At 63.1% G+C, this 27,692-nt stretch overlaps 1 protein-coding gene across 1 annotated transcript; it reads left to right on the plus strand.

Moving 5' to 3' along the window:
• Positions 1-1,746: 1,746 nt before the first annotated feature.
• Positions 1,747-27,692, plus strand: DLGAP3 (DLG associated protein 3). The gene is made up of 12 exons (XM_062014367.1): positions 1,747-1,846; positions 16,950-17,033; positions 19,638-20,721; positions 21,634-21,839; positions 22,726-22,840; positions 22,955-23,189; positions 23,800-24,140; positions 24,270-24,355; positions 25,010-25,434; positions 26,123-26,214; positions 26,420-26,563; positions 27,460-27,692. The coding sequence occupies exons 3-12, from the start codon at positions 19,696-19,698 to the stop codon at positions 27,676-27,678; spliced, it is 2,889 nt and encodes a 962-aa protein (XP_061870351.1). The 5' UTR covers positions 1,747-1,846; positions 16,950-17,033; positions 19,638-19,695; the 3' UTR covers positions 27,679-27,692.

Consider the following 27,692-nt stretch of genomic DNA (forward strand, 5'->3'; position numbering starts at 1 on the left):
ATGGTGTTTTCCCAGCCCTGGCTCATTCCGCTGCACAGGCAGCAGCAGGAGGTGCTGAGCAGCAGCAAGAGGTGCTGAGCAGCAGCAGGAGCTCTGGAGTGTGCAGGGGTAGGGGGATGGGGTGGTGGGGACTGGGGTGCATCAGCTGCCTCCTAACTGGGGGATCACCCTCCCAGCACAGGGCTCTGCAGCACACTCCAACCCACCAGCACCCGGGAGGGAAGTGTGAGGCGTCGGGCAGGGGGAGGTGGGCTGCCTGGGAGACCACCAGCACGGCACAGACTGGGACAGGGTGGGCTGTTAGAGGCTGCCCAGCTGCTATCGGCCCTGTGGGGATGGGGTCTCCATGTGCCCTGGGAATCATGCACTGTGATGACTCAGGGCCACCGTGGCACAGTTAACCCAGCGTGGGCTCCCAGGACGCCGGTGCCCACGTTGCCCAGGTGCTCTGGCTCCACGCAGCCGTGCCCATGGAGCTGCTCACTCTGTGCTGCAGTACCGTAGCTCAGCAGAGCCAGGATGTGGCCCAGGGTGCCCCTGCTCAGCTCCCAGCCCTGGCCCAGTTGTCCTCGACCACCCAGTTGTTCCCCTTTTGAAGTGCACATGAAATGTTAATCACTTTATGTAACTGCTCTGGGAGGTGGGCAGAGCTCCGTGCCCCACGTGCAGAGGAGCAGCCGTGCTGATGGCAATGAGGGCACTGCAGGGGCTGGGGCTCAGGGGCAGCAAGAGATCTGGGGAGCTCTCTGGGGGCTGAAGCAACCCCAGCTCCTGCTCTGCCTTTGGTGGGGTGTCTCAGGGAAGGGACTGCTCAGGGGGATGTGGTGATGGGCCATGGTGCCCCAAGGGGTGGGTGGCTCTGCAGAGAAGTGGCTGGATGCATCCTTGCTCTCCCCACAGCTGCTGTCCCACTGCCCCACAGCGCCCCAGGGACACACACTGGTGTCCTCCAGCCCCGGCTGTGATGGTGTGACCAGCGGGGACAGCCCTGCCCGGTGACAACCAGCCTGGCCAAGGACCACAGCGCTGGGACGTGGGCACAAAGCTCCAGGACGCGGCTCCTTAAAACCCGGGGCAGGCACTGTCCTGGCACGTGTCGCTCTGGGCACACGGCGGGTGGCTCCGGGGCCAGCTCCGTGCCAGGGCCGGGCTCGTGGCACCGCGCACAGCGAGGACGGACCCGCGTTATTGTTCTGCTGCACTCCAGACCCCGCTGCACCCTCACTGTTATTATCAGCAGATTACAGGGCGCGGCGCGAGGGGCTCAGCGGGTGTGCGGCAGCTCCCAGGGCGAGCTCGGACCCCTCAGAGGCCGCATCCTGCCCGGGGCTGTCCCGGGAAGGCGGCGTGGCCAGAGGCAGAGGTGGGCGACGGACCGCAGGGTGCCCCCGCCGCCCCAGGGGGATGCCCATGGATGGGCACCTCCCGTCCCGACGCCCCCCCCGCCGGCGTCAGCTCCTCCCCCGCTCCCCGCCGCCCCGCACGGGGGTCCCGGGTGCCGGGAGGCGGCGGCAGAGCCGCACCGGAGCCATCTTGCGCTGCCGCCGCCGCCCGTTCTGACTCCCGGGGAAAATCCACCGCCGTGTCTTGGCTGCGCCGCGGCGGCCCCGCTCCGCACCGCTCCGCACCGCTCCGCACCGCTCCGCGCCGATCCGCGCCCAGCCGCGCTGCACTGCGGGGCCGCCGCCACTCGCATGCTGCCGCCCGCGGGGCGCCGGCCCGGGCCGTGCCGGGACCAGCCGAGCACAGCCGAGCCGCTCCGGTACCCGCCGGGCCGGGAGCAGCCGGGCAGGGCCGTCGGGGAACCGCCCGGCAGCGGACGGAGGATGTAGACGGAGGGAGCGGGGTAAGAGCGGCGGGTGGGGACGGGGGGGCCGGTGCCTCGGGAGCCGCCGCGGGACGTGTCGCCGGGCGGGCAGGGGGCTCGGTCCCGGGGGAGCGGCGGTACCCGGGGATGGGGGCTCTGCCCGACGGGGCGCCGGGGCCGTGCGGGACAGGCCCCGAGGGGCGCGGGACGTGTCGGCCCGGGGATCCATCCGTCGCGGCCCAGCGGGTGCTGGGGGGAGCCGGTGGCAAGATGGCTGTGGGGGCATCTCCCCGGCTCCCGGCGGTGCGGGAGAGAGGCTGGGAGCATCCATCCCCCCGCCCGCTGCCTGGGGCTCTGGGGAAGGGGCTGAAGGACTCGCCCCCCCGCCCCAGCCTCTCCCCGGGGTCATCCTGATGCTCCAGCGCTGCGGAGGGCTCGGGCCGGGGTTGGGCAGGCCCAGGACCCCTCCCCAGCGCGGTGGTGTCCCCTCCGGCCAGCCTGCGGTGCCGGCAGCGGGGGACGGGTTGGCGCGGGCTGCGGGAGCCGTGTCCCGGCCGGTGCGGGGCCGGTGCGGGGCCGGTGCGGGGCCGGGGCTGCCGGCGGGGAGCTGCTGCAGAGCCGGAGCCGAGCTGCGACTCTGACGGCACATCCAGGCTCCGCGGTGCCACCCAGCCCCCCAGGCACACACCGCAGCTTCTCGAGGCCTGGGTGTCTGTCTGCCCGTCGCTTTCCTTGTCCCGGACGGTTGGGGTGTTTGGGGGAGCCGGTCCGGTCCCTCCACCCTGTGCCAAACCTGCAGAGCAAGTTGGCGCTGGGACCGCTGGTCTCTCGTCCCGTGACATCCAGCCCGGCACGTCTTCTCCGCTCTCTCGCTCGCGGAGCACAGGGCCGTGCTGCCAGCCTTCTCCCTGCCTTCTCCCCACGTCCCATCTCGGGGCTGCTGGGTGCCAGCTGCCCTCGGGGGAGTCCAGACTGGGAGCAGGCAGCCTCCTCTGGTGTAAACCGGGGCAGGATCCAGCCAGCAGCACACGTTCTGCTGTAGGAAATGGATGATGGCATTTCACTTCTGTCTCGGTTCCTCGCCCCCACCATCCCCCCACACGCACCCACAGCTCCCGGCCCTCCAAGAGCCTGTCTGCTGGGGGGGTGGCCACCAGGCAATGGGCACAGACACGCTTGGGAGGCTGGAAGGAGACGTGTCGGCCCTTTGAAAGCATTATTCAAGCAACAGCAGAGCTGGGAGGGGAAAAAATAGCCATCAAAGTGACCATGGAGCATCCGAGCTGGAGGGGCACCTCTTGGCTGTGGGGGTGGTGAGAGTATCAGTGTGGGGTGGCACAGACCTGAGCCCATTTCGGGGCTGCCTTGGGCACTGTTAGCCCAGCGAGCCTGGGCACCAGAACCAGCTCTGGGCATCCCTGCTGTGGGGAAGGGAGTGACACAACTGTGGCATCTCCATCTGGTGTGGGAGAGTTGGTGCTGAGCCCTCAGTGACCAAATCTCCCTCCTGAGTGCCAAGGCTTGAGCCTGGTGCCCTCCCAGCCCTCCTGTGAGACCTGGCCCCCAGCAGCCTGGCAAGGCATCAGGGAGGAGCAGACAGTGGTGGGGAGCCCAGGCTATGGGTCCCTGGGGGAGGCTTTACTCCAGCCTCCCCATCCCTAGCTCGGAGGCCAGGGCTGTGCTGGGACCTGAGGGACACACAGCCCGTGCAGGAGCCCTGAGGCTGGTGGCTGTGCTGCTGTGTGAGCCCCCACGGGCCTGCCCACCTGCGAGGGCAGAATTGGGCCCCACGCTGGGGTCTCCTGCCCTGCTGGTGCTGCTGGGGCTCCAGCTCCAGGTTTTGCAGATGCTCCTGTCTCTCCATCGAGCTGATCCGAAACCCTGGATCCCACCCAGTCAGAAATTTGGATCTGGAGCCAAAGGTGACTCTTGGCCCTTATTGCCATCACAGACAAGGCTAAAATCGGGCCGTGAGCGGTGGAGCAGGGAGCCTGGATGCAGCTTCGGGAGCTGAACGTGTGGCTTCAGCTCCTTCTGCCCATCAAATTAGGTTTCCTGAAATAGCCTGTTGAGGACCAGAGCCCAGCAAGGCACCGAATGACAGGTCACCAGGGGTGTGGAAGCCCCATCACGATGCTGGCTGCCTGCTCCAAGACGTTGGCAGCCAGCAGTGATAGTAATATACGGTGCCATTGCTGGGAGAGCGCAGCGCCGCGGAGCTAAGAATAGCAGTGAGACGTGAGGCAGCCGGGGAGGGATGTGGCCCGAGGGACATCCTGGTGATGGGGTGGATGGAGGTGGCAGCCCACACCTCCCTCATAGCAGGGAGGACACCCCTGTGGTGCAGGTGGCATGGCGGGTGCCAGCAGAAGGCAAAGGGCTGGGGATGTGCAGAGCTGCCCACCCTGCACAGTGCCCCTCAGCGTGGCCTCGTGGCTGCGCTGCCCAAGTGGCCTCGGGCTTGTGGCCATCTCAATAGCCCTGTGGTGCCTGGTGTCCCTATGAGCAGCAGCACAGGGGGCCAGGCTCTGAGCTCAGCACCCTATGCTCACCTCACCCAAGCAGGGCAGGATCAAGCCCCTTCTGCTCCCTGTACCCCCAGCATATGTCCCCAGGGCCGTACAGCATCAGCTGCGGGGGCTGCGAGGGGCACTCCTGCTGTGGGCATGCAAGCCAAGCCGTGGAGAGGCCGGCTGCTCTCTGCCAGCCGTGGTGGTGGCACGTGGCAGCAGAGCAAGTGCCCGTCAGATTAAAGAGAATTAATTTGTACTTTCTGTGGGGCCGGGGGTGAGGCAGGTGGCTGCTGTCCCCCTCCCACGAGCAGCTGGGCTCCTGCGGCTCCCATGGCAGAGCCTCTACAACCTGCCCTCAATCCTAATTAGATTTTTCCACACACTCCCCCCCCACCCTCCCCAAATGCTGGAGCAGGAAGGAGCCATGACATGGTTTCTAATCAGCTGCTGAATTCAGATTTCTCTTGGCTGTTGTTTGAGGAGGTTTCTCACAGCCTTTGTCTGGTGCTGCCTGAGCAGGATGCTGCTCTGAGGCTCCCCTCAAAGCCACGGTGGCAGATGATGCCAGTGCCCTGGGGAGCGAGTGGGAGATCCTACAAGACCCAGAGCTGTGTGGACCTGGGCACTTGCAAGAGCATCACCAGCACCCACAGACCCAGCCACGTGCAGCCAAAGCCGGTGGCCACCCCCACCACAACCAACCCGGGTCTGGCGGGCGCTGGGGCTGCTCCTGGCAGGCTCAGAGCATCGCTGCTGCCGTGTTCCTGAGGCTCCTTGTGCCATGCTCCCGCTGGGCTGGGCAGCAGGTCTGGGAGCTGGGCACCATACCCCACGTGCCTGTCCTGGCACCGCTCTGCTGCGGCCGGTGCATCTCTGGCTTTGGCTCCTTCCCCAGCACCGGGGCCTCGTCGGCAGCGAGTTGTGGCTCTGAGCGAAGCCAGGGGATGCAAACACTCCCCAGCGCTGCCAAGCCTCAATTAATAGCCTGTGAATCACGATGCTGTTGGAAGAGCAGATGTTTGTGGCGTGGCTGCCAGCGCTCGGTGTTTCACCGAGGGTCTGTTTGGCCTTAAACCGCCAGCTCTGGGCGGCAGGCGCTGGCAGGAGCCTCGCTGCCCGCCTGGCCCCTCTCCCCCAGCGGGGTCTGGAGCCGTTTGGGCTGGCAATTAGCTGAAGTTTTTGGTGGGCAGAGCAGAGCAGAGCAGAACAGCCTGTCCGTGGGCGTCTGGGGGTGCTGCTTCGGAGAGAGAGGACTGTGAAAGCTGAAGGCACCAGATCCCAGCGTGACACCTGACAGGAGACCTGCTGGTGTTCCATCCCTGGCCTGTGTGTCCTGCCCTGGGCACCCCCCACCTCCCCAATGGGCTGGAGGGGCTGTGGCAGGACTGGGGGCACCGGGCCCCTCAATTTGGGGATGGTGAACTCGTTACTGAGTGGCTTGGATGTGGTTGTCCCTGCTGTGGTGGGGCAGCAGGCCAGGTCGGTGTCCCCAGACGGCGGGTTGGGGCTGGTTGACGCCCCCCAGGTTGGTGCCATCGCTGCAATGAACTGAGGGGTGGTCTCAGCGTTTCACATCACGACACACGGCTGCTCCAGGTCCTCCTGAGCCACCTCTGCGTGGGGGGAGTTGGGGATTCAGAGTCGGCAGCGATGTGTGTGGCGGCTGCGGGGGATGCAGAGAAGCGCGGGGGGGGGGAAGGGGGTGAGGAGGGGAGGGTGCTGCGAGCAGCGGGAGCACGGTGGGGTGCTGGGGGATGCGGGAGCCATCCGGTGCACAGGGATGCAGCGGTGCGGAGCGGCCCCGTGCGTCCGGCCGGGCGTGCGGGGCGGCGCGGCGCTGCGGTGCGGTGCAGCGGGGCGGTGCGTGCGGTGCGGAGCGTGGGCAGCGGGCTCGCGGGGGTGCGTGGCTGCGCGGGGGCGGACGGAGCGCGCCGCGGAGCGCGCGTGGGTGGGTGTGTCCCCAGCGCCGGCTCCGCCAGCGCCTGCCCATCGCTCCGCGTGCGTGGCCACCGCAACACGCTGCCCGTGGGTGGTCGTGACCTTCCCCCCACCCCCCGCCTCGGGGACGCCTCCGGACGAGCCGGCGGGCGCTGGTTTGCGCGGCCTGACCGCAGCATGGGCAGCCCGCAGGGATTTGGCAGGAAGAGAGCGAATCCAGGCACCGCGCCGCTTCCGTCCTCCGGCTCCTGCCCAGCCCTCACCGGCAACTTCGCGGCTTAGCGGCAGCGGGAGGGTGAGTGCGGCGGTGGGGGGCTGCGGGGCGGGAGGGGAGCGGGCCTGGGCTCCGCGCAGGGCGGTCCGTGCTTCGCAGAGCCTCTCTCGCAGCGGAGCCCCGCTTTGTGCCCAGCTGCAGCCGAGCCCCCCCAGCCAGCCCCCATCCCCCTGGAGCCGCTCCTAACCCGTTCCTCGCCGAATCCTCCTCCCCGGTAGTCGCCTCCTCGTCTCGGCGTGCAGCTTATTGCTCCCGGCGAGCCGTCGCCCAGACAAGCCTCGGCACAGCCCTGAAGCTCGGCCGGCCGGGATGGGGAGCTCCCAGAGGTCTCTCCTCCCTCTCCCCGCAGCCCTGTGCGGTGCTGGGGGCTGTGTCTGCTGCGGCCGGGGGCTGTGCACACTGAGGGGGGGTTGTACTGGGGCTGGGGGCCGGGGGCTGTGCACACAAGGGCCGGGGGCTGCATGTGCTGGGGCTGTGCACGCTGCAGGTGGCAGATTGGGCTGTGCCTGAGCTGAGCTCACCCTTGGGGACGCGGTACACTCAGCCCAGGGGACAAACGGTGGTCTCCGTGCAGACCAGGAGGAGGGAGGTGAGATCCCGTTGCTCCAGGCCGAGCTCTGCGCGGGGCCGTGCTGTGCCGGCTGTCCCTGAGCTGTGCAGCCCTGGGGCCGGCTGCGGGGGCGAGGAGGGGGCGGGCTGTGTGCGGGGGAGGCATCGCTCCGTGCTCAGAGCTGTGGGGATGTGCCGGCCTTGCCCAAGCCCCCATGGCGTGGGTGTTGATTTGTCTGCCCGTTGGGTCGCGGAGAGCAGAGCAGGGAGCACAGTCCCAGGGTGGCTGGGTCGAGAGTGTCCCGGCAGAGTGGAAGTGGGACAGGGCTGCTCCTCCATGTGTGTGAGGGACAGGGTCCCCTGTACAGTGTCTGTGTGTTGGCCCATGGCAGGAGCTGGGGAGCCCCGGGTCTGCAGGTCTGCCAGTCACCCTCGCTGCCAGGGAGCAGTGCAGCCAGCATCAGCATCTGTGCTTTGAGCCCTGCCTGTCTTTGGTTCACTCCTTGGCATAGTCACGGGAGCAGTCAGGTCCCTCTGTACCTCTCCATGGCTTTCCCTCCCCACCTTGCCTCTGCATGAGACCCACCTGTATCCTCTGATGTGTTTTCTTGGAGGGGAAACTGAGGCAGGAGGGAGGGAAGTAGCAGAGCCCTCTCCTGATCCCTGTCATCCTCAGACACGATCCCACGCCTCACCCTTGGGTTGTTTTTTCCTACCAAGTGATGCCAAGAGCCAGAGGGAGCCAAGGGCATCCCGGGACACAGCTCCCAGCCCTGTCTGCCCAGGGCCCTGGAGCCACCTGGCTCCTCCTGCTGCCGCCTGGCGCGTCCCTGGCCTGGGGCAACGAGAGGGGCTGGTGGTGGGACCAAGGGCCGGCTGTCTGCGGTGCGTGGAGCGGCTGTGGCGGTGGTGGCCGTGGCTGTGGTGGCCGTGGCTGTGGTGGCCGTGGCTGTGGCGGCAGTGGCTGCGGTGGCCGTGGCCGTGGTGGCCGTGACTGTGGCCATGGTGGCTGTGGTGGTGGCTGTGGTGGCCGTGGCTGTGGTGGTGGCTGTGGTGGTGGCTGTGGCCGTGGCTGTGGCCACTGTGGCGGGCGCTGTCCGCGGTACTGGTCTCCCGGCATGCAGACCCCCGTAGGTGCTGGTGGGCACGCTGGGGCTCGGCCCCCCCGCCCTATTCCCAGTGGACATCCCGGCCTGCCCTCGACCTTTGATGTGTGGCACCCCACTGCCATAGCCACCACCCCAGGCTGGGCACGGCACGCTCGCTGCCAGCACCACTGATCAGACACGGCATGGTGAGTCGGGTTGGAGAGCAGGGTAGGGAAGAGCAGGGCACATGGACCACCAAGGCTCCATCATGCCCGTTTGGGTCAGGCTGGAGAGCTGCTGCCAGCTCTGCTCAGGGCACACAGGTAGGTGCAGGGTGGCCGATGCGACGTGGCTGAGGCAGCAGCACTGGCTGGGGACACTGTGCCCACCTCTGTGCCCCTGATCACGGTGCTGGTGTCAGCACTCCCAGAACAAAATGTCAAACCATGCAAATGAGGCTGCGGGAGCGGCTGATTGAAGGGCCCTGCCCCGCCCCGGAGTTGCAATCAAATATGCAAATGGCTCCCGAGGAGGCTAGTGAAGGCTATTAATAGAGGGGGATGAGGCTGTGAGAAAGCATGGTGTTCCTTGAGAAGATGAAGCCAGGGGCTAAGCTGGCTCTGCTTGTCCCTCTGCCTTGCATGTGCCACCCAGGCAGGCACCCACCTCTCTGCTCATGCCCCAGATGGGGTGGTGGGTGATCCTTGAGCAGAGCCCGTGGACACCAGGTATTGCTTTGGCCACCGTGACCCTTTGGAGGGCCACATGCCCACATTCCTGCCCAGTGTCCTGTGGGAATGGTGTGTGTCTCTGTGCCCAACAGCTGGGAAACTCCACGGGGAAATCACTTTTGTTCAACACACTGGGCTGAGGTTTCCCCTTTGGGGAGTCTGACCTCGAGGAGTTATGTACCTGGGGAGAGCTGGGCGCTGCTGGGGGCTTACTGTGGCCCTGTCTGGTGTGGGGAGCTCAGCCTGAAGCTGAGGCACCACTGTGTCAGTGGAGGGATAGAGGAGGGGACCAGGAGGGCTTCTCCTGGCCCCATATCTTTCACCTCCTCTTTAATTTCTCCTCCTCTCTCTGTTTTCCTTCTTTTGCCCTCTCTGCCAGCTTGGGTATGGGAACCAGGTGGGTTCTCTCTGTGGTGCTGGTGTGGACCACACTGTCCCCGGTGTGTCCAGGGCTTGGTGTGCAGCCCCTCTGCCCCATCTCGTGGGTTTTGGGAGCCAGCAACCACCTGACATTTTTAGAAAACTGTGGAAGTAAGGATGGAGACAACAGTAATTAATTATGTAAAATCTGAAACTGGGATAATTAGCCCAATTAACAGTCTCAGGTGACGTCTTATTCCATCTGATAACGGCCTGAGGAAGAGGGAAATTAATTAACCCATCAGCCTGACGTTTGTAGGTCACCACCAGCCCCTTACACCCGTCCAGGCAGGAGCAAGGGTGGTTTGGGGGTGCCCGTCCTGCTTGGCACAAGGGGTTTGCATCTTTTGGGGGTTTCAGTGTGTGGGGGGGAGGGCGGGGGGGCTGCAGCTGAGCCCAAATGCCAGCCGGCGAAAATGAGTTGGGGGAAGAAGCTGCCGTGGTGCGATGCCGCGGTGATGGGCAGGAGGCCGGGGCTCGGCGTTCCCCGGGGCCGCTCCCATCGCGGATTCGCCAGTGAGGCGGCAGCTGTGAGCCTTTAAGGTTGCTGTGGAAACGGTGGTGCTCGGTACCGGGAGGAGCCTCCTGCTTCTCAGGCAGGGCCCCCCCTCCATCACTGCGGGAGGGGGACCCCCGGCCCCGCGCAGCCCCCCATGCCAAGGGAGACCCTGCACAGCGGGTGCCATCGGGCGAGCAGCTCCCCCTGGGCCAGGCCCCCTCTGGCACAGTTCCCCCCCAGCCCCAGCTTGTCCTTGTCACGGCCGGTGGTGTCAGGCAGGGCTGGACACACATGGACACGCGTGTCTCCCTGCACAGCGTGGGGGTACCGTGGGATACACCTTAATCCGGGCAGCACACGCTCCCTGGGCAGCGCAGCTGTGCCCCCTCACCCCCTCGGGACCTTGTCCTCGCACCTCTTTGCGTTCTGCCAGCGTGGGGCGCGCACATGGGCACACATACCCGGCTGTGCCCCAGCCTGCCCTCCCCGGCACCGTGTGCCACGGGGTGCAGAACGTGCGCCCCCCCGCCGCCGGCAGCAGCCCCGCGGGCAGCTCGCTGAGGCCTCGGTGCTGCTTTCAGTTTTAATGAGGTAAATTGTCTAAAAGGCTCCGTTTGCCCTAAATGCCCATCCCTGCGTGAAGCCGCTGTGGCACAGCCCGTGCCCACCCTGGGAGCTGGACAGGGGGCTGCGGGGTTGGGCACACGCTCCCGTGATGGGCACGCGGCAGGAGGAGGAGGAGGAAGACGAAGGCAGTTTTAGCACGTTTGCAATCATTTCCCTCCTCCCCCTTTCCTCTACCCCAAGTTTACAGCTTACCTCAGCGGCTTTATCTGCCTCCAGTCTCATTAAATAAGGCAAATTGTAGCATCTGATATGTTATGGAGATTAAGGTGTGCGCCCAGACTCTATAATTATCGGCAAAGACGTATTTACAATACCTTGTTGCTAGTAAACACACACACACACACAAAATAACTTGGGATCAAAGCGCTTTGACAGGGGAATAGATGCGGCGAGACGCGGCGGGAGCCTTTTGTCGGGGCTGCCCCGGGGCGAGCGGGAGCTTGGGGACGCGCCGGGGGCGGCTCGGGGATGTCCCCGCTCACACGTGGCCGCTGCCGGTCCCAGGTCGGTGCCTTGTGCCTGGGTCTTCCTTGCTGCCGTGCCCCGTGGGTGCAGCCACCCCTCCTGCCAGGGGTTTGCAGCGTGGAGACCTCCCTGCGCCGCCGTTGACACGGGAGCGGGATTTATTGGCACAAGCGTGTGAGCGGTGCCCGTAGCCCCTCGCCCCTCATTTTTTTCACTGCACGGTGGATTACTGATGTGGTGACACTGGTTTATTGCTGCCTGAAGTGGATTTATCCACCTGGGCTCAGAGCTGGTGTAAATCACTGGAGCATGGTCAGCAAGAGCAGCTTCAGACTCCCCCCGGGGGTTTCACGGTCGGGGTCCCTGTGGGATCATACACTGCACGCCCTGGCTTGGCTGCCTGGCAGCAGGCACCCCCATCCCTTCTCCATCTCAGTCTCCTGCCCACTGAAATGAGAATAAAATGGTGATAATGCTGCAGACGTCCTCTGGAAGGGCTCTGAGGCAGATGAAAAGCCCTACTTAAGAGAGAGGCTATTATTATTAATAACTCGGAGCGAGGCTGTAAATTCAGCCGGCACAGCTATTATGGGAAACGATCCTGCTCCAAGATCCAAGGCTGCCTGGGCTCAGGACAGGGATGGGGACAGGAGAGTGGGGCTGCATGTCTGTGTGGTTACTGGCTGGGTCGTGTCTGCAGCCATTGGGGCAGCAGGGCCAGAAGAGGCAAAACCTCTTTGCAGATATTGGGACTCATTGGGACAATTTCTTGGCTTTTCGGGGAAGGTCAGAGGTGTGAGGGAGGGGACCTGGAGCATGGGTCTCCCCCCAGCAGGAAAGGAGGTGGCTGAGGTTTGCAACAAGGCTGAGACCTGTCTGAAGCTCAGGACGAGGGTGGTGTAGGCAGTGAGGAGCGTGGCCAGGGCTGGCACCAGGGCTGGCTGTGCCCCTCAGGGGAGTGTCTGGGGGAGTTATTACATTTCAGCAAAGGCTACATTAAAAATAACCCAGAGCCATCCAGTGCCAGGCCAACAAAGGCAAAGAGCCACCACGGCTCCTGCTCCAGCAGGGCAGCTTCATCTCTGGCATTGCCAGCCCACGAGCGATGCCACTGGGGCTGTTGCCCTGGGGCTGGTGGGCTGTGGGTACCCAGGATGGCAGAGCCGGGTGTGGGGCCAGGCAGAGGGTCCTGAGGGCGTTGTGGGGTGCTGTGGGGTGTCGTGGCCATGGGCTCGTGGTGCTGCCTGTGCCTGGCTCGGGAGCTTCTGCGGGGGAACGAGCTTTGATATAAATATCTTTTTGCTCAGCACACGACCTACTTTCCAGACAATGCCATTAGCCTCCCGACTCCCTCATTCATCTTCCACTGTCCTCCCCCAGCCCGCCCCGCGGCAGCACCCGTGCCGGCGCTGCGTGCCAGCCTGTGGCGTGGTGAGCCAGGGTGGGCACCGGGCTTGCCGGCACTGGGAGGACGCCTGTGCTGGGGCTCTGGGCCAGCCAGCAGCCCCCTCCCTGTGGCTGCCAGGACGGGTTCTGGCTCCATGTCCTCTGACCGTGCAGGGGGTGGCCAGGACCCCTTTGGGGTTTCTTCACCCCATCCTGGAGGGTGCTCAGCTCTCTTGTCCCTTTCTGCTGCCACCAGCTCCGTTCCCTGGCGGTGCCCTTGCTCTGGAGAGCAAACAGCCTTATCCAGGGATATTCTCGTTGGGGCAGGGGGGGAGCATGATGAAGCAGGCAACAGCCAAATGTTGGCTCCGAGCTGGCTTGTGGGCAGCATGTGGGGGCCAAAGCCCTCCTGGAGCATCCCTGGTGCTGATGCTTCATCCAGGGACAATCCCACGGGAGCTCCCATGTGATGACAGAGCCTGTGCCACGCAGTTGGCAGCTGAGAAGTGGCTGGTGGGATTAGGGGCAGGATGGGCAGAGGGTACTTGGTTCCCCCGGCCCCCAGTGACAGCCCTGGCATTGTTTTTTGCCCTGAGAGCTGGAGATGCCTCCCAGGGAGGTGGGAGGCCCCTGTGCCCACCCCCTGCACACCTCCACACACCCCCAGGGCTGAGCCCCCGCTCCTCCCCTGCAGCTAAAATTAAATATTCAATTTGTATTGCTGGTAAATCCTGTAAATCTCTTTTATCTCTAAGCTCTTGTAGCAGGAATATCAGTGGTGTAATCTCCATGGGGGCCCGTCCCGTCGCTCTTCACAGCTCCCCCGGCTTTGGACCACACTCCTCTTTCCCCCAGTGGGATGCTTTGGAGGCTGGTGGTGAAGCAGGACCTTGGTGCCCATGGCAAAGCATGCTGTGGCACCCACTCCATGTGTGCTGCCTGCTGTGGGGGTGAGGGTATGTGCCATCCCCACACTGTGCTGGCTGGGGATGCTAGTGCCCAGGTGGTTGACAGGGTTCTCCCATCCCCACCGAGCCCTCCACTTGCCAGCTGTGTAGCCCTCCCTGCTCTGCCCCTCTGGGCCTGTGCTAAGAGCATTGTGCAGAATTATGTATTTAAATATTTAGGTTTTCATCAGCTTTGCAAATTAAGCCCATCCATTAAAGTGGCTGGTGAGCTGGGCTGCACCGTGCCCCGGGCTCACTGTGCCCATCCCAGCCATGGCCCCAAGGGACCCCGGGAGTGGGATGGAGCCAGGGAATGGAGCACAGTGGCCTAAATCATCCCTCTCAGCACAGGGACCAAGGGCTCTGCTTCCTGGGGGTGTTAACTGAGAGCAGCTGAACATGAGCCAGCAGCATGCCCAGGTGGCCAAGAAGGCCATGGGCATCCTGTCTGGGATCAGAACTGGGGTGGCAGTTGGAGGTCAGAGCAGAGGGTGCTGTGTGCTGGGCAAAGCTGGGCATGGAGAAACACTTGTGGAAGGTGAGAGCCAACCTGCCCATGGGGATGGGCAAGGGATGGGCAGAGATCATCACTGCTGCCATGCTCGATGCCAGTGTGGTGCCACCCTGAGCTCACCAAAGCAGCTTTGGAGTGATCCCTGGCTTAAGTCATTACAGCGTGTGGCTGGGGAGATAAGTGGCTTTTTAAGCCCAGGCAGCACAGCCCATCCTGCTGATGGAGCAGGAGGGGGAAGTGGGGTGGAGAAATGGGGTTCATCCAGCCCAGATGCCTGGAGAGGTCAGGTCTGACTCCTGGGAGGTGCCCAGAGCCCATCACCCACCTGGAGCTCTGCTGGGCACTGGAGGAAGGTGCCTGGTGGGGATGTGGGGCAGAGCCTCTGGAATGACTGTGGCACAGGGGAATGTCCCTGCACATTTCCCTTTGCTGCAGGTGAATGTGGGGCACATTGGTCTCGTGCCAGACTCCCTGGGGTCACCTGCACATCCCCCCTTTCCACTCAGCACTGGAGGGGCACTGGGGGAGTTGTGCCAGCTGCTGCCAGCCCTGGGCAGTGCAGGCAGATGTCAGGTGCATCTGTGGGAGTGAAGCTGTCTGTGGGCATAACCAGTGATGGATGCAGTGCAGCACCCATGAACCCTGTCCCAGCTGGCATAGGCCGGGTCTTGAGGGCCCGGCCTGGCTTGGGGATCCCCTCCAGGGTCCTGATTCAGCTGCTGCTCTGTCCATGGGGTCCCACCTCAGGCAGTTGGGTTCCCATGTGCCACGTCCTGGTTGCTGTGGGCAGGATGAGCATCGTTGAGGGGGCTGGAGGTGCCTGTACCTTGGGGCAGCTCACCTCTGCCAGCCCTTCCTCTGCCTGTGCCCCCTGGGTGATGCTGGTGTGGTTCGTTCCCTGTGCCACCTCTTTCCTTCTCACCCAGCTTCGTTGCAGGCTCTGTCTGCTGTCCCTGGCTGCTCCCTCCCTGTACAGGGCTTCTGAAGAAGTGCCTCTGCCTCCAAGATCCAGGTTTGGGCCCTGGAGGGACAGAGCTCCAGGCTCTGCCAGCTTTGCCCCGGCAGCTCGGGGATGCTCTGCCTCCCTCACACCCCCCGGCACAGGAGTGTGGCTGTCACCCCGGGGCATTTGTCCCTGGGGAGGTGGGCAGCGCTGGTCTGCGTGTGATGTGCAGGGCAGAGGGTCCTGCCCCAGCCTCTCCCGCAGCAGCAGGGCCGGCGGTACCCGTGTTGCAGCGGGAGTCCCGGCGGCTGTGCCGGGATCCCTGGCAGCTGGGGCGCGGCGGAGCCGTATTTCCTCGCTGTGCTCCAGGAGTAATTGCTCAGATGGGGACTTGGGGCAACTCCCATTCCTCTCCTGGCATGGTAATGAGTCAAGAAGACTCAAAGACAAATGGCTCATTAAGAAGCAGTGCTGCATTGCAGGATTTTTCATCCCACCAACCGCTGCATCAGCAGAGGCAGCACCTCTCGCGCTCGCTCTCCCCAGCCCTGGAGAACGAGCTGTCAGGCAGCTGGGGCCGGTGCCAAAATTAATCATGTGCTTAATAACCTGCCCCTTCAGTCGAATGGCCTGTCCCCTGCCTTGTGCTGGGCTTGAGCCCTGGGGCACCCTGGGTTTGGTGCCCGCATTCGGCAAGGATGGATGTGCCAGGGAGATGCCCCTCTGGCATTGGAGTGCCAGGACCTCCCCACCTCAGCCTGGCTCTGTCAGGGTGATGAGCAGCACGATACTGACAGCCCCTTGCTGTGGCCTCAGTAAACACCTCTTGCTCTGCTCACATTTGCATTTCTTCAGCTGGTGTTTGTCCTTCATGACTTTTGAACAGATCTCACCTCACCCCTTGTTTCCAGGCAGTGCTGGGCTGGTTCCTGCAGCCCCCTCGCTTTGCTTTCCTTAGCACTAACTGGCTTTGATTTCCCAATTGCATTGACCACCTTTGCTGCAAGCTTGGAAACCTACTCACTCACTTTCTCCTTTCCTTTCCTTTCCTTTCCTTTCCTTTCCTTTCCTTTCCTTTCCTTTCCTTTCCTTTCCTTTCCTTTCCTTTCCTTTCCTTTCCTTTCCTTTCCTTTCCTTTCCCTTTCCCTTTCCCTTTCCCTTTCCCTTTCCCTTTCCCTTTCCCTTTCCCTTTCCCTTTCCCTTTCCCCTTCCTTCCCCCCCTTTCCTCTTTCCCTTCTCCTTTTCCCTTCCCAACCCTTCCCAGGGTAACCAACCTTTCCCTAATGACACCCTCATCCCTTCCTCACACAACTAATGAACCAGCAGCGAGCTGCTTTCAGCTAATTCAACTTTGAAGGAAATAATGACTCGGTGCAGAATCCTGTTCTAAATTAGGTGATCTCTTACTAAGCCCCTCATGGTTTTTTTTTCTGCTATTCCAAGCTGAGTAAATGTTACTAATACAGCCCTAATAAAATAACACAGCAATTAGCAATAAAATAAAATGTTTGCTTTCTACAATCCTCCCTCACCACAGAGCTGAGGAAAAAAGTCAATAAGATTAAAAGCGTGGTGGAAACGACCTGGTGTTAGTCCATATTTATTTTCTTCTGATGACCATAGATCAAATTTGCTCAGCTCCTAAGTGAGAAGACCACTTTATGTGGGGGTTTTTTTTCCCCCTTTCCCCAGCTCCAGCTTGTGCACGGCTCACGCTGCGTGTTTGTTCTCTCCTGCTTTCATCCCTGGCCGTAAAGATCCCCAGCAGGACCCACGCTGCCAAAAGCTTGTGCTAATTTGCAAAGCAGAACGGGCTGAGCTTGTGCCTCTGCTGGGCTGGTGGCTGGAGGGGGAAAAAGAAAAAGGAAGGAACCCTTTGCTTGCCCTGGAAAGCTGGGATGGAGGGAGGAGGCTTTGTGGAGCATATGGCTGGATCCTGAGTGAATCAAAGTTGGTGGTGAGGTGGCTGCTGGGCTGGCTCTGGCACCTGCTGGCAGGGGATTGCGTAAGAGGTCAGGGATGGGGATGGTTTTGGGGCTAAACTGGGCAAAACACGTGGCTGTGGCTGTGTGGAGCTGACCCTGTGGGTACTGGTGCGGGCAGAGCTGCCTGCGGGACGGCCTCAGGGGAGGAGGGAAGGCTGAGCCACTGAGAAAACACACAGGGAGCTGGGTCAGGCTGGTTTTGGGGAGAAATGCTTCTGCTCTTCCTTTCTGGGCTTCATCCCTTTTGTGTCTTTCCCCCCCAGAGCCTGTTGCCCCCGGGAGACCCAGCGTGGAGGAGCTGCTGCCAGCCGGGGCCATGAGGACAGCATCCCCCTGAGCGCCGGGTGGTAAGTGCTGCTGCTGGGCTTTGCTGAGCCCCTGCTACGTGTTGCCCATGGTGGGGGCTGCTTGGGAAGAGCAGGAGGCCAGGACTCCCTAGACACAGGGCCATCAACTCCATCTCTTAGGGTCTGACCTGGAAATGTTGGAAAACCCAGCCTTGCCCTGCCCAGGGGTGGTTTGCTGGACCCAGACATGGAGGTGGGCTTTTGCTGTCCCATCACCTCCACACCAGTGGTCCCAGAGCTGGAGGAAAGCTGGACTTTGGGTCTCACAGGGTCCTGGGTTGAGGCTCTGGGTTCCCACAGCCCTGGGCTTTGGCATGGTGCTGCCTCCAAGGCAGAGATCTCACTGAGCTGCTGTTGGGAAGCACAGCTGCCTCTGCCAAGTGCCCCTATGGGAAATGAAGCAGGAGGCTGAGTTTTGGTGTGGCCAGCAGCTCTGTGAGGGCTCTGGGCCCCTCTCCTGGCTCTGCTGACCCTTGCAGTGGGGAGAGACAGGGTGTGAGCAGATGTCATGGGGAAGGTGGCGGCAGGGGAATCACTGGTGGGAGTTTCTCCAGGCTTTGGATGCAATAAAGGCAAGAAGTGAGTTATTTGTAATGGTAATTATGCTCTTCCAGTTTATCCTAGCACATAATTGTGTGGGCGGTAGGTTCCCACTGGTGGTAATTACCCTGGTGTTAAATGGCACAAAATTCAGCCAGGCTGGGGGGTTTTTTCCCCTCCCTTTTCTGAGTCTGTGTTTTGGTGGCACAAATACCCTCCTCCCCAAGGGCTGCACAGAATGAGCAGCCTTCAGAGAGACACAGCTCCAGCTCTCAGCCATGGCTGTCTGCCACGAGCTGTGCTCCAGCCATGCCCCACAGGACAACCTCCTGCCTCGGGCCAGGGAGAGGAGTGGGCTTCTGCCCTCTGCATGTGGCCACCCGCACTGGGACACAGACCCCGGGCTGCTCTGGCTGTGCCGAGACCCACAGAATCGCTCCAGATCCCTTCCCCATCGCCCAGAGTGAGGTGACCTGCTGGTCCTGGCTGGGGCACAGACGCCTGTGTGGCTTTGGTGAGCTGGCACTGGCGGGGTTGTTGCAGCCCTGACCGTGGCGTGTCCCCGTCCTCGCAGCTGCGGGAGAGCTGCGGCGCTGCCTCGCCGGGGCCCGGCTTTGCTTCCTCCCTGCACCTGCCGAGCACAGAAGCCTGCTGGGCTCCTGCTCACGGGCTGCTCAGCTATTTCCACTCCTTCTTCCCGTCGCAGCAGCAATATTTGGATCAGCTGAGAGCTTCCCTCCTCAAGCAGGAGATGATAGCACAGCCTGCAGCGGCAGGGCTGGGGCTGGCAGGCTGTCTGTCTGTCCTGCTGCCCTCTGCCAGCTCGACCCCCCAGGCAGGGCAGGCAGCCCCCTCCCACGCTGCCCTGCCTGCTCTGTAGCAGCTCTCCTGAGAAGGGGGAAGCATTTCTTTCTGCAGCATCCTCCTTCAGTTAAGATGCAGCAATTAGGGAGCCTCGTTAGAGCAGAAGCGTGATGGTGATGGTGGGGGCAGAGGTGCAGGGCCGAGCCATTCAGTCTTGGAGCCGGGCAGGAAGGTGACGGCCGAGGTTTATTAGGGCAGATGCATTCCCTGGGCACTGCCACAGTCCCGTCACCCCTGTGCCCATCACCCCCTGCCCCCACAGCCCCCAGGCATCCAGCCCCTCTCCCCTCTGGAGGCTCCTCAGGGCTCATGGGCTCTCCTTCCCCAGTCTCCCTCGTTTCCAATCCCCATGTGTCTAACGGAGCCCACGGGCCAAATCCCTGTCGCCTTTCCCTGCGGGCTGCCCACGGCACCCCCTGCCCAAATGTGATAACGAGAGCATTAATGATGCCTGTTAATTAGCCGAGCTACACTGGAGAATAAGTGATTTCCTCATTTACAATCACACCAAAGTCTTTGAGGGACTGTAAAGAAGACAAACCTCCGTGGGTGCCGGCAGCTCCGGCGTCCCGGCGGCTTCAACGCCATTCATCTCCCTGTGCCTATGTGGGGATGCCCCACACTCAGCCCCACACCTCTGCTCCCCAACACTCCATCTATAGGGGCTGGCAGGGCCTGTGGGGGCCGAGGAGGTGGCTACTTGTGGGTCTCCACCCACAGTTGGGTGCCAGAGAGGGAGGATGGGCTGGATGGAGACATCAGAGCTCGGTGCCCACCCTCCCCCCGCCCCGCGGCAGCTCATTAAGGGCTCTGTGAATCGCAGCGGCTGCAAAACTCAGCCAGAACCGTTTTCCTAATGGAGAAACACTTCATAATATTTGGTGTCGGGGAAGGAAACAGGTTTCTGAGGATGGCAGCGTGTCCTCCCTCGCTGTCTGCGGGCCCCGCGCTGCCTACATCGCTGCCGGCAGCACCTTCTCCTTCCCGCTTCCCCCTCCGAGCAGCCAAGCTGGGGATGACCCTGGTCCCAGCCCCATGCCCCACTTTGCCCCATGGAGAGATGGCTTTTAGGGGTTCAGCTGGGGCCGGATCCGGCCCTGGGAGCTTCCCATCCCTTCTGGTTAGTTCCCATGGGACAGTTTTGGCGGCGGTGGGGTGTGGAGGGGAGCGTGACGCTGTGCCTGTCCCTTTTCCCCGCAGATGAGCCCGCAGGGACAACCCTGCAGGATGCCGTGGCTCCGGGGAGGATGCTGACACCATGAAGGGCTACCATGGGGAGCGTAGCCAGGCACAGCCCTCCTCCGGCCACCGCTGCCGCTGCATCCCAGAGGACTGCGAGCATCCCGCCGACTACATCCAGCACGGCCCCGAGGGGCGGCCGCCGCCGTACGTCCTCAGCCCCGGCGAGCCGTGTTCCCTGGAGCATCCCTTCTGCCCGTCCCGGAGCCCCGGCGCTGCCAGCGAGTGCCCGGGCGGTCCCTTGAGCGAGCCGCCCTCGGGTAGCGCCAGCAGCACCTTCCCGAGGATGCACCACGCGCAGCAGCCCTACGACTCCTGCGACGAATGCATGGCGACCACCCACCCCGCCAGCAAGATCAACCGCCTGCCCCCGACGCTGCTGGACCAGTTCGAGAAGCAGCTGCCTCTGCACCACGACGGCTTCCACACGCTGCAGTACCCGCGGGCCGGCGGCGCCGAGCCCCGCAGCGAGAGCCCCAGCCGCATCCGCCACCTCGTGCACTCCGTCCAGAAGCTCTTCGCCAAGTCCCACTCCCTGGAGGCGCCGGCTAAGCGGGACTACAACGGCGCCAAGATGGACGGCCGCGGGGACGGCTACCACCACCACCACCATCACCACCACCACCATCACCACCACCAGTCCCGCCACGGCAAGCGCAGCAAGAGCAAGGAGCGCAAAGTGGACTCCCGGCACCGCTCCAAGGTGATGGGCTGGTGGAGCTCCGACGACAACCTGGACAGCGACAGCAGCTACATGGTGTCGGGCCGACACGCCGCCGACCAGGGCACCCAGTACTGCGTGGACGCTCCCGAAAGTGCCTTCAGAGACTTGACCTTGAAGAGTCTAAAGGGCGGCGGGGAAGGAAAATGCTTGGCCTGTGCCAGCATGTCCATGTCTCTGGACGGTCAGACGCTCAAGAGGAGCGCCTGGCACACCATGACCGTCAGCCAGGCCCGCGAAGCCTACCCCAGCGCCGGCGGCACCGACAAGACCTTGATGCTTCAGGAAGCAAAGGCCAAAGACCGAGCGTACCAGTACCTGCAGGTGAGGGGCTGGGCAGGGCGGGGGGCTGCTGCCCCAGCGATGCTGTGGGATGAGGTGAGGCTGGGACCCTCCGTCCCAGCAGCACAGGGCGCCATGGGGATACTCCAGCTCTGCTCCGTGTCCCCAGCGCCTGCACCCCATCCCGCGGGGTCCCACGCCGGTCCCTGCTGTCCCCTCGCCAGCGGTGTGGAGCCCCGTCTGCCGCCTCCTGCCCCGTCCTCGCTGGATTTGGGGTCGGCTCCATGGGCTCAGGGCTGCCGACGGTCCCCTGCCCGCTCCCTCCCTGCAGCTTTTATCCCGCTGGTGCCTGGCTGGGTGCCACCGCCTGCCTCGTCACCAGGCTCCCTTCTAGGTCATCCCCCCTCTCCCAATTAAAAACTAATTAACTCTTCTTTCCCTTTCCCGGGGGAAGGAGACAGGGAGCAGCAACGCTGCGCTGGCCGGGGCCCCTCTCTGCCAGCAGTGGGGGCATCAGGGCAGGGTGCCAGCCCCACTGCCCTCCCCGTGGGGCCTGGGGACAACCTTCCCCCCGCCACAGCCCGGTGAGGACCCCGTGGTGCTGGCGTCAGCAGGGCCCGTGGCTGCTATGTCAGCCGGGTGGCTGTGCCGGCATGGGTGGGATTTGGCCGCGCCGCGCCTGCCGGGGAGGCTGCGAGGTGGGAGCGGGGAAGCTGTGAGGAGGGTTCAGTTCTGGATGTTCAGGAGATGATCGGTTCTCCTGCAGCTCTGGGGTGAGGTGGGGGAGGGCAGGGGAGCTGTGCCAGCACATGCTGTAGCCTTGGGCTGTGCATACACGCCGCGTTCGGGGCTCACGCCAGGCTGAGGTTGGCGTGTGCCACGTGGCAGGCGCGGTCGTAGCTCTGCATCCCGACCGCGGCCACCGCCTCCTCCCACGCTCAGCCTCTGCTCCAGGTGCCGCAGGACGAGTGGAGCGGGTACCCGGCGGTGGGCAAGGACGGGGAGATCCCGTGCCGACGGATGCGCAGCGGCAGCTACATCAAGGCCATGGGCGACGAGGACAGCGCCGACTCGGACGCCAGCGCCAAAGTGCTGCCCCGGGCGGCCGCGCGGCGAGACAGCTACCGCCGCTCCTCCAGCGCCGACCAGGCCAGGACCAAGTAAGGGCTGTCACCTCCTGGCCCCACCTCAGCGTGGGGCCGTGGGCTGGGGCTCCCCGGGGGGATGAGCAGCTCACAGCCGTGCCCCCTGACACGGCGGCACCGAGCCCTTGCCTGGTGCCGCGGCTGCTGGTGGTGGGGCTGGAGGGGATGTGGCTGTGCTGGGCTGTGGGGTGGGACCTGCTGCTGCAGCCCTGAGCAGAAGTGGGGTAAGAGGCACGTTCTGAAGGAGGTGACTGGGATGTGCCCCAGACCTGGTGGGTGACAGACTGGCTCCTTATCCCCAGCCCGGCTGCCTGAAGCAGGCACGTAGCCCTTGGGTGTCCTCACACCACTGAGGGATGGCTCTGTACCCCCAGGATGGCATCTTTCATAGAATCACAGAATGGTGAGGGTTGGAAGGGACCTTTAGAGATCATCTGGTCCAACCCCTCTGCAGAACCAGGTCCCCCTAGATCAGGTTGCACAGGAACGTGTCCAGATGGGTCTTGAAGCCCTCCAAGGAAGGATCCTCCACACCCTCCCTGGGCAGCCAGGGCTCCCTCACTTCACACTGAAACAGTTTTTTCCTTATGTTTAAATGGAACCTTTTGTGTTCCAGCTTCATCCCATCACCCCTTGTCCTGTTGCTAGAAAAAAGGGATGCCCCAACCTCCTAACACCCACCATTTAGATACTTTATATTAGACTCCCCCCTCAGTCTCCTCTTCCCCAGGCTGAGCAGCCCCGGGTGCCACAGCCTTTCCCACGGCAGATTTTGGGGCAGTTAGGGGCGGAGGCAGCAGCCGTGGCCGTCGGGAGCATCGCTGCGGCCGCGTTTCCGAGTGCTGTGCTCGGATGATTTGCTGCTGGTGCCATCCCTTCTGTTCCCACTGTCTCTCATTAGGTTTGCCAGTAGGCACTATTCTGATTCATATATCTGTAACTGTCCCAGCTGCTGCACGCCACCGCGAATGCTCCCGCGGGGACAGGGCTACGGGCGCTCCTTCACCACCGGCCAGGTAGGGTCCCGAATCGTAGCTTGTGTGGGGCAGGTTGGGTGGTGGATGTTCCCCCCTGGACACCCCCTGAGCCTTGACTCGCTGGCCCCAGCCTCACCCCACCGCTCCCCCCAGATCAACGACGAGCTCAACCACCAGTTCGAGGCCGTCTGCGAGTCGGTTTTCGGCGAGGTGGAGTCGCAGGCCGTGGAGGCTTTGGACCTGCCCGGCTGCTTCCGCATGCGGAGCCACAGCTACCTGCGGGCCATCCAGGCCGGCTGCTCCCAGGACGACGACTGCCTCTCCCTCTTCTCCATGTCGGCCCCAGCAGGGCCACCCATCACCAGCAGCATCCTGAAGCCCAGCACTTGTGAGTCCCAGGGGGTGGTGGGGGCTTGGTTGGGCGAGGGACCCCCGCGTCTCCCTGCCTGCTCACCCGGGCACCTGCCAAGGGCTGCTGCTACCCCTCCTCTTGCTCCTTTCTGGGGATAAACTGGCCAAACAACCCCTCTGAACTCCAGCCTGGATGTCAGCCAGCTGAGGTGCACACCCTGTGGGGCTGCTGCCCCTGCTTCTGCCCTGGGCACAGGATATGAGCATCCCACTTGCAGCTCAGCCCCAGCAAAGGGATAACCATCCTGCTCGTGGCTCAGTCCCGGTCAGGGGGCTGCTCTTTGCCCCCAGCACCCTTTGAGTCTGCCCCCATCTCTGCCCCTTGCTGGGTGGTGCAGTGGCATGGCCAGGGTGGACCTGGGGTGGTTTCTGATCCCTTTCTGGGAATAAACCATTCAAAACAGCCCCCCCGCCCCGAGCTCCAGCCTGGATCTCGGCCAGCTGAAGTGCAAACCCTGCCGGGCTGTGAGCCCCATGCTGTGGGAGGAGGTGGGCACCGTTCCCTCGGGGCCCCTGTTTGTGGTGGGGAAACGAGCAAGTGTCTGTGTTTTCACGTGCCTTTTCATCCTGCGCCTCTCCCACAACAGCCTTCAGTTACAGAAAAGCTCCACCTCCCATCCCTCCAGGAACCAAAGCCAAACCCCTCATCTCCGTCACGACGCAGAGCAGCACCGAGTCCACCCACGAGAGCTACCTGCCCGGCGAGGTTGCCCGCAGCCCTGCCTGGTCCAAAGACGCCACGACCCGCTGCAACTCGGCTGAGAGCCTGGAGAGCTCCAAGGTGACGGCCATGGCCCTCGACCTGCCTCCAGTCCAGCCCCGTGCCGCTCCCAAGCCCTCCACACTCATCATCAAGGCCATCCCCGGCCGGGAGGAGCTGAGGAGCTTGGCTCGGCAGCGCAAGTGGCGGCCGTCCATCGGTGTCCAGGTGGGCTTCGCTCTTCCCCGCCGGCTCTGAGGCAGCTCTGAGCCTTCCCCCGGCTGCCGTGGGCGATGCTGAGCTGCTGTGCTGCATCTCAGGGCTGCCCTCCAGCGCTCTCCCTCTGCCCCTTGGCAGGTTGAGGCCATCTCCGATTCGGATACGGAGAGCCGGAGCCAGAGGGAGTTCCACTCCATCGGGGTGCAGGTGGAGGAGGACAAAAGGTACCCCATGGCTGGGCTGGGCTGAGACCTGCCACGCTCGCTGCACCTGGGGATTGGGGACCCCCACAGCTTCCTGAGCCCCACACACCACTGCTGCCCCACAGCATCTTCTCCCTCTCCTCCAGCTGAGCGTGTCTCAGCACTGTCCCTGTCTTCAGGCTGACCGCCCCTGACCTGGGGCAGGATCTGACTTTCCCTTTGCCCTCGCTGCTGTCCAGAGAGGAGAGTCTCCTGCTCCTACCCTCTGCTCAGGTCTCCTTGCTGAGGCTTTGAGCCCAGCCCAGGTGCAGATGAAACGTTTGTGCTTTTCTGCAGCTAAATATGACGGTTTGGCTGGGGAGGGAGTGCCGTGGGCTGGGACCTGTGCAGCCCACGTGAAGGGAGCTCCAGCAGTGTGCCCACGCAGCCCAGGTGCACGCTCCTCTCCATCCTCGGTCCAGCACCGGTAGCCATGGAAACGAGCTAGGATCAGAGGAGATGAGGGACCAGCAGGCTGTGGCTGCTCAGGGCTGTTCCTTGGATCCAGACCAGTGTCCCCAGCCCCCTCCTGCCTGTGGGCTTCCCTCTCCTTGCCCTCATCCCTGCCCGCCGTGTTTACCCAGCGTGGAGTGCCCTGGGCGGCTGTGAGGGTCCCCACACGCTCTCTCTCCGCAGGCGAGCGCGCTTCAAGCGCTCCAACAGCGTGACAGCGGGTGTACAGGCAGACCTGGAGCTGGAGGGCTTCACGGGGCTGGCTGTGGCCACCGAGGACAAAGCCCTGCAGTTCGGGCGGCCCTTCCAGCGTCACTCCTCGGAGCCCGAGTCGGGGCGGCAGTACGCCGTGTACAAGACGGTGCACACGCAGGGGCAGTGGGCGTACCGGGAGGATTATCAGCTGCAGTACGACACGGTGGAGGTGCCCAGGCAGGACACTTGGATGGAAAGAGGCTCCCGAAGCCTCCCCGACTCCGGCCGCGCTTCCCCCTGCCACCGTGACGGGGAGTGGTTCATCAAACTGCTGCAGGCGGAGGTGGAGAAGATGGAAGGCTGGTGCCAGCAGATGGAGAGGGAGGCTGAGGACTATGATCTGCCAGAGGAGAGTGAGTTGGGGCTGGTGGGAGGGACTGGGGCTCCTGTATCACAGAGTCACAGAATCACAAGGGCTGGAAGGGACCTGGGAAGCTCATCCAGTGCAACCCCCCTGCCAGAGCAGCAGCACCTAGAGCAGGGCACACAGGAGCTCATCCAGCTGGGTTGGAATGTCTCCAGAGAAGGAGACTCCACAGCCCATCTGGGCAGCCCCTGCCAGTGCTCCCTCACCTCAACAGGGAACAAATTCTTCCCTATGTTTCTTTGGAACCTCTTCCATTCCAGCTTGTCCCCGTTGCCCCTTGTCCTGTCATTGGCCATCCCTGAGCACAGCCTGGCTCCAGCCTCCTGACACGTGTAAACATGAATGAGTCACCCCTCAGTCTCCTCCAAGCTGCAGAGCCCCAGCTCCCTCAGCTTTTTATCAGAAGGGAGATGCTCCACTCCATCATCTTGGTAGCCCTTCACCCACCTTGGAGCCTCTCTCCTGCCAAAGCTAAAGAGTTTGGGTGGGGGAAACCACTGGGAAACCCTTTGAGATTAGTGAGATCTGGACGAGAGAGGAGATGCCACACGGGTTGGGGGTGTCTGAGCTGCCTGGGGTTTCAACTGCCTTGAGGAGATGCAGGTCCCACTGCACAGAGAGGATGCTGTGTGCCCCTGGCAGTGCTGACTGTCTGCTCTCTCTCATCCTGCCAGTCCTGGAGAAGATCCGGAGCGCCGTGGGCAGTGCCCAGCTCCTCATGTCCCAGAAGGTGCAGCAGTTTTACCGCCTCTGCCAGCAGAATATGGTGAGTGCTGGGCAGAGGTGCCACGGGGTCAGCCATGGCGGGTAGGGGGTCTCATTCCCTTAGCTAGTGCAGAAGGGGCTTTGTAAATGCCTGGACAGAGAAGCATCCCCAGCAGCGTGGGGGTGGGATGGCCACGTGGCCAGCAGAGAGGATGTCCCATGGGCAGATGTGGATGACTGTCCCTCTGTCCCCCTGTCCCCTGCAGGATCCCAACGCGTTCCCTGTGCCTACCTTCCAAGACCTGGCCGGCTTCTGGGACCTCCTGCAGCTCTCCATTGAGGATGTCAGCATGAAGTTTGGGGAGCTCCAGCAGCTCAAGGACAATGGGTGGAAGATTGTGGAGCCCAAGGTGAGGGCACTCATCACCTCTGCCTCCCTCTTCCTCTCCAAGTACGTCTGTACCCAAACCACTGCTGCCAGGCTGTTGCCAGTGACCACTTTCAGCAAACACTTGAAAAGCAGCACTGGGGAAAAAAGGAGGTTGTGGAAGAGGCTGTTCCCCTGCAGATGGCTCGCTGGGTGTCTCTGGGCAGTGCTGCCTGTGAAGGGCCAGGCAGGGTCTCGGCAGGGGCAGGGTGCCATAGGCACCTTCATGCCTGTGCAGATGGATGGAACGACATGGGGCCCTGCTTTGTGACTTGGTGTGGTGCAGCAGGGGCATGAGGCTGTGTCCCTGTGGCTTTGGCTTTGCCAGCTGTGGCAGAAGGTGCAAATGCCACATGGCAACTGGCTGTGCTGAGCCCAGTGGGATCACAATCACAGCATGGTGGGGGCTGGAAGGGCCCTGCAGAGCTCATCCAGCCCCTGCTACAGCAGGTTCCCCTGGCTCAGGTGGCACGGGAACATTTCCAGGTGGGTTTGGAAACCTCCTGAGAAGGAGCCTCCACATCCTCCCTGGGCAGCCTGGGCCAGGGCTCCCTCCCCTCAGCACCAAAGGAGCTTCTCCTTGTGTTTAAGTGTTTTTTGTGTTCCAGCTGATGCCCATTACCCCTTGTCCTGTCACTGGGCATGACCAAAAAAAAGTGTCCCCCACAAGTGTCACCATTTGTCAGTGTTGCTGAGGTGCCCCTGAGCTCAGGCTTCTCTTCCCCAGGCTGAACAGCCCCAGGTCCCGCAGCCTTTCCTCCTCACTCACACGCACATTCCATCCCCTCAGCACCTTGCTAGCCCTGCCCTGGATGGAGATACCCATTCCCCAGAGACCCCAGCCCCATGCCCACCCTGAAGCCTTTCTTGTGTGTGCAGGAGGAGAAGAAGGTGCCTCCCCCGATACCAAAGAAGCCGCCGCGCTCCAAGGTGCACCCGGTGAAGGAGCGTTCCCTGGACTCGGTGGACCGGCAGCGGCAGGAGGCCCGCAAGAGGCTCCTGGCAGCCAAACGAGCCGCGTCCTTCCGGCAGAGCTCGGCCACCGAGAGCGCGGACAGCATCGAGATCTACATCCCCGAGGCACAGACCCGGCTCTGACCGCCGCCTCCGCT

The sequence above is a fragment of the Colius striatus genome, chromosome 24 (genome assembly GCF_028858725.1).
Source record: "Colius striatus isolate bColStr4 chromosome 24, bColStr4.1.hap1, whole genome shotgun sequence".
Classification (NCBI taxonomy): Eukaryota; Metazoa; Chordata; class Aves; order Coliiformes; family Coliidae; genus Colius; species Colius striatus.